The sequence below is a fragment of the Mus pahari genome, chromosome 16 (genome assembly GCF_900095145.1).
Source record: "Mus pahari chromosome 16, PAHARI_EIJ_v1.1, whole genome shotgun sequence".
NCBI lineage: Eukaryota > Metazoa > Chordata > Mammalia > Rodentia > Muridae > Mus > Mus pahari.
This window is the reverse complement of record NC_034605.1, coordinates 40434944-40446470: the sequence shown is the minus strand read 5'-3', so window position 1 is coordinate 40446470 and position 11527 is coordinate 40434944. Positions and strand designations below refer to the sequence as shown.

The following is an 11527-nucleotide window of genomic DNA, read 5'->3' as shown; positions in this document are numbered from 1 at the left end:
CAGGTCAAAGCAGAAGGGACCACAGTCACCCTCGGAAACGTGCCAAGCTGTGAGCCACACGCCCGGTTCCCCTTTGTAAGTTAGTTATCCTAGAGATTTGTTACAGAGATGGAGGCTGACAGAATAGAGGGTGAAGATAAAGGAATAGGTCAGTAAGTGGGACAGCGATATCACACTTGGTGGGGTTTCATCTTCTCCCGGTCATGGTCTTAGGGCTCAGGAGCAGCTATGACACTTAGAGCTCTGATTTTAGGGAGGCCACCATCTTGGCTTTCTGAGAGTTACTTGTGCCTCACCGGTGGCCAACACTTGTATCTGAAGAAAACAATTCTTTAACTGCAGACCGTTCTTACAGTCATTGAGCAAGCCACAATGAATAGGTGCAGGGCATATTTTATTATTTTATTTTATTTTATTTTTTACATCCCAGGCAACTTCAAGGAAACGTTGCTAAGGAGCAGACAAGGAAGTAACTTTGATGAGATGTAATTACACAAGGAGAGGTATTACAAATGGGGCTTCAAGTCTACTCAGGGTCCTCAGAAATAGATAGTTTTTGAAGCTTTATTACATCTGTTGGGCCCTGGAACATCTGTCCCTGGAGCTAAGATTGGGAGAATGACCCACAAGAAATTTCATTCTAGAACCTGTCTTGGACATCAGTGGTTCTTGCAGCTGGGTGAGTCCAGGGACCTTGGGGTCCCCTGAGGCCGAGTTTACTGTGCATTTTCTTGCAGACCATGCTCAGGAGCAGGTGACGGTGGCATTGGCACAAGCCACAGTAGCACGGTTTTCATTGTACAGTTCCAGCAAGAGCTGGTATTCTCCCTGCAAGGGACAAAAACAAAGCATTAGGACATGCGACCCACAACACCACCAGCTATTTAATAAATAGAGCATGTATGTCCCTCTCTCCTTAAGGATTGTGTATCTGCCCACTCCACCAACTACAGAATGAAAGTATTTGCAAGAAGTTTCTGTACTGAACATGTGTAGACTTCTTTGTCTTTGTGAAACTCAACATGATACACAGCCACACTAGTCAGTATATACCACATACTTACATAAGTAAATAAATAAATACATTTCAAAAAAAGAGGAAAAATAACCAAGGTATTGATGGGAAGAATTTGGCTAAAGAGAAACCTCCATCAGCTCAGAATCCATCTCTGGGGGGTCTAGATTAGGGACGGGGTGTGAGTAGGCCTTCCATTAAAATGACTTCAACTAACAGTTCTTAGGAAACCAGAACTTTCCCTAAAAACTGTGCAGTTCTTTTCAAAGCTGTGTGGCATCCAGCTGTGAGCTGATTGCCCTGGGCACACTATCGCTGTTTGTGGCCAATGTGGATAGCCCTTCTTGGAATCAAGACCCCCCCCCAGTTGTTCTGTTACATAGGCCTGTGAGGAAGGTGCCCCAGAAAAGTATGTCATCTGTTGGTTGTGGGTGTGGGTTAGCAGCTTCTCTGGTGTCTACTTCCCATGAACAAGCCGAAGAAGAGGAGGAAACCAGGGTCAGGACCTCTGGCTTCCCCTGGGCTATATCTCTAGGAGCACTATTACTGGTTGAAGAAGGCAGGCAAGGAGTAGCCTGCAAGCACTGCAGGCTTGCTGACTGTATATTGTTGACTACAGTATGGTGCCCGATGACGGTGGCTCTATTTACAGTGGCGACAGACGAAAAGAGGCTCAGGAGCATCTGTACTTGGCATTTTCAACCCTCATTTTTCCAGGCCTGTGACACGCAGTTCAGTGACAGTGAGTCACAGTGCCCAGTCACGAGAAGACATGATCAAACGGCCGGCACTCTCCAGGGTATCTTGCCACTAAGCTATGAGGTTCTGCAGGCTAGATGGAGTCAATGAATTTTTCCATTTAAGCTGTTTTAAACTCTTGCAGAGTTTAGCAGATGAAATCCTGTGTTAAGATGAGTAACATCTATAAAGCCCTTTATATCTATCTCTGAGGGTAAATTTCCTTTCAAAGAGCTTCTATGACTTTAAGAGCCCCCTTCCCCTGACTGCGCCTTCATTGCCTAGGGATTGGGAAGTGTAGCTGATTTTTAAAAAGCCAGCAAGGCAAAATGAAATCCAATTGTTAGCAATTATTACATCAGTCTCTAGTGGGGTATCAGGAGAAAAAAACAAGGAAGGAAAAAAAAAAAAAACGTTCAAGTAGCAACGATGTGAAGAAAAGCTAGCTAGCTCCCTGGGAGAGTTCCTCCAGGGAGAGACTGAGTTTCCCTTCCTGGAAGAAGTTGTGCCTTTCTTAGAAAGGCAGGAGAAGATCACTGGGGACTCCTGGAGACAGAGGGAGAGAGATTCCGGCTGTGAGAAGGATTCCTGTGGAAACCGAAGTGGGTCTGTTCAGGACTCTGTGACTTCGGAGCTCACTGGGTGGGACAGGAAGGAAAAAAAAAAACAAAAACCTCAGAGCTGAAACTGACGCCTGGTGCAGGAGCCAGTATCTCTCCTTCATGTTTCAGATGACTGAAAAGATGAAGCTGAAAGCAAGATGTGTAAGCCGTGACATCTTTATTATGTTCCAGATTGTCCTTTCAAGGGGCAACAGGGAAATGCATGGCGATGTCAGAGCAGCTTGAGGGCATGCCCATCAGAAGTAATGTTATTTTAAGTAAAATGGACTTCATGGGAAATCCTCATCTTAGCTTTGAGTCTGGCTCAGGACGGGCCACAATGCTTTGTTTTGACTGTCCCTGCTATAAAGTCTGTTGACTGCAATCCACAGCGTGAGATCAGAAGATGTGTGATTTTTAAAAGAGATCTGCCCTTGTGAGTGGATTCATTCGTTTATGGACTAATAGATTAAGGAATAATGGGTTTTCTTGGGAGTGGGTGCGTTATAAAAATTTTGACTCCTTTATCCTCAAATGTCCTGACTTGTGTCCCCTAATGGGCTGACTTAGGATGTTGCAAAGTCCTTACCAGCAAGGAGACCCTAGATGTGCCCCCTTTACCCTGGAGATCCCAGACTCTGGAGGGGTGGGCTGAGTTTATTCCTTTATTCTTTGGTCATATGTGTTATGTGATCGTGTTTGTGTGTGCAGATGCATGTGCACGTGGGACACATATAATTGTGTGTGTACATGCCTGTGGAGGCCAAGGACAATTGTGGGTGTCACTCCTCGTGTGTCATCTACCGTTTTCCTTTTTCCTTTTTTTTTTTTTTGAGTCAGGATCTCTCACTGAGCTGAAACTCCCTAGGCTGGCTGGCCCGCAGGTCCCAGGAGCCTGCCTGTCTCTGCTTCTCCAGGACTTGGATTATGAGCCTAGACTGCCTCATCTGGCTATTCTAACGTGGGCTCTGGAGATCAAACTCAGTCCCTTATGTTTGCAAGGTAGCAGTCTCCCAGCTGAGCTGTCCCTGTTCTTTATACATTATACAGTAAATAGAAGCAGACTAACATCCCAGCTTGGCAGTCATAGTACGGTATGGTAACCAGTGGGACACTGAAACCTTTGGGGTTTCGTAAACTCTCCTTTCACTAGACTGCCAGAAGCCAGTTGACTCCTACACATTCCACACAACGCTAGCCATATGGAGTTCCCCCACACAACCCCAATCCTGTGGACAAGATGCCAGCATTTCAACTCCAGTAGGTTTTGTTCTGGTATAACCGAAAGGTTCATGAAGCATCAAAAGGACAAAGCTGGCATGTTAGCATGCCTCCGAATTATGGCATGTGCCAACACTTTCAATTATGTAAGTCTAGTTCTCCTTTTCTTTGCCTCCTCCTCCTCTTCCCCCTTCTCCTTTTCCTTCTCCTCTTTCTCTCTTTTTTTTTCTCCTCCAAGAGTTGAAAATCAACTCTTCAACACAATAATACACAACAATACAAAACAGGAAACCTTACCTGTGGAATATCAAGTCCAAGGTTATTGACAGGGCCGGCATAGTATATCTGTTCTGAAAAATATATAGAGCACAGATAATGTTATTCATTCATTTAAAACAACCCTCCAAATAAGGTTATCATATCATCTGTGGCCATAGAGACATAGATCAAGTCTGGGTAATAAAGTAAGAGTAGCCATTGACATAAAAGTTTTAATTTCCTGACTTCAAATGGATCTCAGGTGTTGATGAACAATGGTCTCTGCCCATGTACCTGTTTCTTGCTTCCCAGTGATGAGGCTGACAGTACAGAAACCTCTGGGCAGAGCACAGTCCAGATAGTGAGAAGTGTGGAGAGGAAGCAAGCAGGTCATGGAAAGACTCTGGCTGACTGAGTGGTCAAGAGTCTAGACTGGTGCTGGAAATACAGGGTGAAATGTTTTGAGACCAGTGGCCAGGAACTCAAAGACACTGCATTAGGAGAAACATCCGATAGCTGTGATGTAGTCACTTTTGGCTTGGTTTTGTTCTCTTCTCTAAATACAGTGTCTGTTACTACTTATGGCTGAAGGAGTCACGCGGTTTCATTTTCACTATGCCCGGGCACACTGAAGATGGTGGATTATCAGCTGTCCTCTTTTCAAGAAAAGCACAGAGAAGAATTCAGGTTCCTAGCATAGTGGTGGTTGTCTTCCTGGTCATCATACTTGGTGGTGGTTAGAATATGCTTGGCTCAGGGACTGGCACTATTTGGAGGGGTGGCCTTGAAGTAGGTGTGGCTTTGTTGGAGGAAGTGTGTCACTATGGGAATGGGCTTTAAGACCCTCATATTAGCTGCCTGGAAGCCAGTCTTCTCCTGTCTATCTTTGGAACAAGATGCAGAACTCTCAACTCTGCCTGCACCATGCCTGCCTGGATGCTGCCATGCTCCCCCCTTGATGATAATGGACTGAACCTCTGAACCTGTGAGCCAGCTCCAATGAAATGTTGTCCTTTATAAGCGTTGCCTTGGTCATGGTGTCTCTTCACAGCAATGGAAACCCTACCTAAGACATACTCTATTAATAATTTTTTTTTTTTTCCGAGACAGGGTTTCTCTTGGTAGCTCTGGCTGTCCTGGAACTCACTCTGTAGACCAGGATGGCCTTAAACTCAGAAATCCACCTGCCTCTGCCTCCCAAGTGCTGAGATTAAAGGCATGCGCCACCACTGCCCAGCTCCATCACTGAATTAAGAAGAGTATTTTCATTCTTCTGCTCACTTCAGAGGCCACCCATCTCAGTCACATTAAATAGTGGTGGTGGTGCACAGGTTTAATCCCATTACTCGGGAAGCAAAGGCAGGTGTGTCTCTGGGTTCAAGGTCTACAGAGCAAGTTCCAAGATCGCCAGTGCTACACAGAAAAATCCAGTATTGAAAAAAGTTTAAAGCAACAACAACACAATTTAAAAACAGACTAACTCCTTGTTTTTAGTTAGCATAAAAAATAATGGGTTACACCATGACTTTTTGTTTGTCGGTTTATTTTGAGACAAAGTTTCATATAATCCAGGCTGGCCTTGGGTTTACTAAGAAGCTGAAGATGATCTTGAACTTCTCATCCTCCTGCCTCAGCCCTCCAAGTACTGTGATTGCAGGTGTACCATTGCTAGATAATATGTCCATTTTCTTTTTTCTTTTTTTTTTTTTGTTTTTGTTTTTTTTTGAGACAGGGTCTCTCTGTATAGCCCAGGCTGTCCTGGAACTCACTCTGTAGACCAGGCTGGCCTAGAACTCAGGAATCCGCCTGCCACTGCCTCCCGAGTGCTGGGATTAAAGGCGTGTTGCCACCACACCCAGCTGATATGTCCATTTTCACATATGTATATTGTGGTAGGAGAGTTGGATGGGGGGGGACTATATGCATCAGGATTAGCATGGGAAACAATGATGATGATGACAATGACAACAACAACAACAACAACAACAACAACAACAAGCCACTGGTTGAAAGACTTGAGACCATTCCTTACCAGGGATACATCTGAGAGACAGCATGTATGAGAACATACTTCCAAAAGCCAGGAAAGGTAGATGCTATGTGAACAACTGAAAAGCCAGAATCTAGTGGCCTGGGGGTCAGTCTCAGGTGTCTGTTTACCTCTGTTTCTGTCTCTGCCTCTGCCTCTCCCTTCTTTTTCATATTAAGACCACATGTATGTGTTTGTCTGTGTATGCATGTATATGTGAGTGTGTTTATGTGTGTGTGTTTGTGTATGCATGTATGTGTCTTTTCCAGGGTGACTACTGAGGCTAAAAAAAGGTATCAGATCTTTGGGACTCAAGTGATAGACATTTGTAAGCTTCTTGGTGTGGGTACTGGGATCCAAACTCTGTCCCTCTAATGGGAATGATCTTAACCACTGAGCCATTCATTTCTCCTGACCTGCCTTTCTTGTTGATAAGCTACTTCCATTGCTAAAACTATCAAGTGTCCCTGGACCTAGAAGTCTCATCAGGTGCCTCTGGATTCCGATTCATGCCTACAACATACATAGGGTACTTTGCTTATATTTACCCCCTAGTTCCCTCCCTTCTCCGCTGCCCTCTTGCCGATCCCCTTCTATCTCCAAACTATCCTCCTTATGTTTCCTCTCTGGGTACTTGGTTCCAGTACCCATTGTGGGTATGCATACTGTATATCTATTTTATTGCTCTTGTGTGGCCCAGGGCAAATGGCTTGAGCTAAGATGTATTGGTAGTTACTACAGCTCTTTGGCTCCTGGCAGGTTGCATGCACATACCTCTTCAGGAGCTCTTTGTATACTCAAAACGAAGGGCACACACACACACACACACACACACACACACACACACACACACACACGTCAGTTAATTTTTTGATATACTGTGACCAGCTCCAAGGTTGGGAACTCTTAAACCTTCCCCCCTGCTAGCAAATGCTCCTCTCCAGCACTCCTGAGATTTCTAAAGCTTCTCCTGCTGCCCCAGGTCCAATCTGGGAAGTGGTCACTTACCCAAATTCTTACATGGCTGGTTGGCTCTCTCTCCTGCAGCTCTTACATTCCATCCTTCTTCCCCCAAGTCATGGTGATCCCCTCTCTTCCTTTCTCCCAGTCCCCAGCCTCTGCAAATCTAAAGGTCCCACCTCAGTCTACCTGCCCAGCTTTTGGCCACTGGCTCTTTATTGATTGATCAAAAACCAACTGGGGACAAGAACCTTCAGTGTTTGGACATGCAAATTCCTGATTTTTGGGGGCCGGATTAATTCAAAACATTGGGGAACCAATCCCCAACACTAAGATGCAGAGATAGATGGGTGTCAGGCCCAGATCTCTTTGTCACTAGCAAAGGGACAGTGGGTAATCTTGGCACTCAGCTTCTGGACTCACAAAACAGAAACAGAAATCTTCCAGCAGGGCTCAAGGAGGACTAGAGGCCTTGGCTGTAGCCTCAGCCAACAGTGTGGTCCCGGGGAGGGGTAATGGCAGTTGTCACTAGTTAGCCAGTTCACGGGAGGCTCACTTGATGGATTCCGACAGCTGCGATGACACCCAGGTTTGGGAAGTCTCGTGCAGTAGCATCTGGTTTTTTCGTTTTCACATTTTCAGTTTCAAACGTGGACGGGTCTAGCTGTTTGAAGAACATTGTTCACATGGTACCTGTTCTTCTCTGATGCTCACTTAACGCCCGAGGGCTTTGCCAGTCTGTGCTCTTCTTCACTCCTAACAGGTCCTTCTTTGGGAGAGCTTTTCATTAAATTGGTTTTTCTATGCTTCACGCTTTCGACTAGAGCTTTTTTTTTGGGGTCCACGAAGCTCCTGAGAATAGCTGCGAGTAACTCGGGGAAGTGACTTTTTGTTGTTAGCTCGACAAAACAACACCTAAAATTAAACTCTCTTTCCTTCCCTTCTCAGGCCCTCTTCGTTTCTGAGATTCCTTTAATTAACATTCTCACCCTCTATACTAAAAAAGATTCCCAGGATACTCTCACCTATTTCTTCCTTTCCCTCATTGAAAAAGTTCTAAAAATTGGCCTTTCACCCTCTCCTTATTAAAGAGAGTAAACTGACTTTAGTTCAATTGAACCTAAGTTGATTGCCTTTTTGTTGGGCAAGGGATTGACATATTTACCATGAAGCTCCACTCCTACTCCAGAAACTGACTTCTACGGCAGGAACATGAAAGACCCACAGGGTCTCGAAGTCACAGGCTTGGGGTGATGGTCTGTGCTCTGCTCCCTCCTTTTACCACCCCTGGTCTCCAGGGCCCAAACTGATCCCAGTCTCTCTGCTTATAGTGTCCCTGCTCATCTGGTCCTGGTACTGCCTCTATGGTTCTCTTCGGCGGTATTGACAGAATGGGTGGGAGTAAGCCCTTATTGACTGAGTCTCATGACCTCAGACCAGTACACCGAAACGCTCTATTTCAAGGTCTTTAGTTCTGGCTGCACTGGTCCAGTCCTTGCTAGGTTCAGTCAATCATTCGGTACTGCTGGTGTGCAGGAGAGCCATGTTTATAGTAGATTCCACTGAGCTTAGCCAATTGCTCCATCTTTTTGTTCTCTGAAACCAAAGCAGAGGCTGGAGCAAGGGAAAGTGCTGGGAAGTGGCCGTGCTCCCAGAGTGGTGATGCTCCCATGTGCTCTCCCCTACCAGCATTGAGTAGGTTAAACAGACCCCCAGTGGTTTTAAGACCTAGGTGGAGTCAGCTGGCCTCTTGCTGCATTTGTAATTTCCTATGGGAGCTTTGAGGAGTAAACCGCTGGTTGAGCTTGCTTTGCGACACATCTACCTGAAACAAAGGGTGGGTCCGTGGGCTCTCCCTATATAAACATAGTGCTGAATATTAAACTTTTGAGCCTTGATCAGAAACTTAGTCTTGGCTTCATCCTTCTCTCACACCCTGTCCTTTTTCATTTCCAGATCCCCTTTCAGGTAGACCCAGTTCTGCATGGCGGCTGGCCGGCTACACTCCCAGAGTGGTGAACTTGATTGACAGCCTTTGTACCCTTCCTCCGGCCTCGCTAGGCCCTCATTAGAATTCTTCCACTTTCTTAATATTTAAGCATTGTTATGGTGTTTTATCACTGTTAGTGTAGACTAACAATTATGATGCCAAGCCTGTTAGTTTATGCAGAAGAAGGGCTTTATTTAAAAAGATTATTATGTTTATGTGCTATGCTGGGATTGAACAGAGGGCTTTCCCATGTGAAGCAAGTGCTTGATCGCTGAGCTACAACTCTCAGCCCTTATTTATGTGTTCATTCAGACTTTTTCTCAGGGCTTGAAACCAGCGCATTTACTTTATGATTGACCATGGGCATCCTCAAGAGGAATGGGATGTGCAATAGCTTCAGTCTTGGGTATAGCTGTTGTTGCTGCGTGGACTCCAAGTCTGAATCTGCAATAGGCTTCTCACCCCATCCTGGTAGTGTTTCCCCTCAGCTTGGACTCTCCAGTGATACTTTCTCTTGCTTTGGTGGGGTAGCTGTTTGAAACACCTGGACTTCTAAAGCTGCAACAGCGAGCCTTAGAAAGCTACAAAATTACCCGTGGGTGTGGATGTAACCACTGTAAAGACACCAGGTGTTCTGGGGAGTGTTTGGTCACCACCCTAAGAGCTAGAGTCACCTGGGAAGAAGGAATCACACTGGAGACTAAGCCTCCATCAGGGTGGCCTGTAGGCAAGTCTTTGAGGGACATTTTTCCATCAAAGTTACTGACTGATGTGGGAGGGCCTAGGCCACTGTTGGCAGTTCCAGCCCTGGATAGGTGGTCCTGGGGTGTGTAAGAGAAGTAGCTGAATGTGAGTCTGAAGAGCAAGTCACTGAACAGTCTTCCTCCATCGCTTCTTCCCCAGTGCCTGCCTCCAGGTTTCTGACTTGGGTTTCTGCTCTGACTTCCCTCCATGGTGCATTCTCATCTGTAAGATGGAATAAACCCCTTTCTCCTCTGGTGGCTTTTGGTCCTGATGTTTATCATAGCAATAGGAAGCAAACTAACGACAACACGTAAGCAGTCCTTTCCTTTCTTTTGAGATGCCCACATTCATGTTGTGGATGTGATCTCTGTCCTTCCTTGTGCCCCTCCTTTTCAACACCTGACCTTAAATCTACAGTGTGTACTAGCTCTGCTTAATAAACATACTCACTTTCATTTACTCTGACTCTTTCCTGTGTCAAGGACCTAGCTTTATCTGTGTGGAGGTTCTTAAAGATGTGAATATGGATGTAGGTGACATATGAGTCAGGCTGTGGGTATCAGTGCTGGTCTGCCACCCCCAACAAAATGGCTGACATTTTGAAGCCATTTCCTTCTTGCTGGGCCAGTAGGGCAAAATGGTTCTCCCAAGCTATATTGGCTAAGTGTCTATCTAAGGCATTCAAAGCTACCCGACGTAACCAAACACTTCTAGTGTCATTCTCCCTAATAAAGAACAGCTAAGCTCCATCCTGTCAGCAAATTTCCAATAAACAATACAGGATTCTGATGTGTAGTTTTCACACTGTATGTCAGATCTCAAGAACTGGCCCATCTCACGGCTGGAAGTCTGTGTCTGTGAAGGGTAATGCTGTCAGCTTGACAGGGTGGAGAACTTGCTAGGAGAGTGGCCTCCGGGCACATCTGTGAGGAAGAAGTTTCTACATCGAGTTAACTGAGGTAGCCGTTGAGCTGTTCTATGGTCCAGAATCTCAGACTGAAAAAGGAAGGGGAAAGCAGGCAGAGCTCCAGCGTGCACCTTGGACTGCTTCCTGGCTGTGGATGTAACGTGGCCACACCCCTCCTTCCATGCTGTGATAAACTGTATCTCAGGGATAGTGAACCAAAAGAAATCCGTCCTCCTTTAGGTTTCTTGTGTTAGATTTTTTGATCATGGCAGTGAGAAAAATTAACTTTAACTTTAGTATAGTATATCCTTGGATCAAGGTCACTCCTCGTTTCTTGGGTCCTGGCTGGTAAAAAATCTCTCCTCTCTGAGTTGATGAGTTTGAATTTTTTTTTTAACTTTTAGTTTACATATGTAAAGGAAACAAGGCCGAATTGATCCTCTCTCTGGCTTATTCCGGTTAGCACTCTGTCCTCTGTTTTTTAACCACGCTGTTAAAAATGATGAGATTTCCTTCTTTAAGGTAGCATACAATCTGCTGTGTAGTTCTATCATAATGGCTTCGTTCCCTTGTTGGTGCCATTTCTACTTCTTGTTTACTTGGCTACTTTTTTGAAGCAAGGGAATGCTTACACACTCTTGGTGGGAGCATAGTACAACTAAGGAGAAAATAAAATAGAGATGCCTTCAAAACCATAATCCCTCAGAACTGTCCGCATGCAGAGAAGGCCTGTGAATCTGGGACACACAGCCTGTGTTCTGTAAGAGCACCGTGAGGTGGAGCCCAACAAAACCTCAAGTGAGAGGCTAGGGAAATCAAGGGAGAGGCGAAGGTTAGTGGTGCATACTGCCTGTCTCTGGAGGGAGAGGCAGGGAGTGGGTTACTTCACTCTAGTGAGCTGTGAATAAAAGACAGTTTCTTCTCTCTACCTCTCTACCTCTGGGGCTTTCCTGAGCCAAATCTAGACAAAGGCTGAGCACGGCTTCTCCAGCACAGCTCTTCATGTAGCATGCCAGGTTCCCCTCTCCTCTCCTTTCCTCTCCCCTCCCCTCCCCTCCCCTCC

At 45.6% G+C, this 11527-nt stretch overlaps 1 protein-coding gene across 1 annotated transcript in view; it reads right to left on the bottom strand.

The window, feature by feature from the left end:
- Positions 1-415: 415 nt before the first annotated feature.
- Positions 416-11527, bottom strand: part of Ly86 (lymphocyte antigen 86) — a 67675-nt gene continuing 56563 nt past the window's right edge. The window contains exons 4-5 of the mRNA XM_021215986.1: positions 3874-3926; positions 416-828 (exon numbers count right to left, since the gene is read on the bottom strand). Of these exons, the coding sequence (XP_021071645.1) occupies positions 745-828; positions 3874-3926 (137 nt within the window). The 3' untranslated portion in view covers positions 416-744. The remainder of the gene's footprint in view (positions 829-3873; positions 3927-11527) is intronic.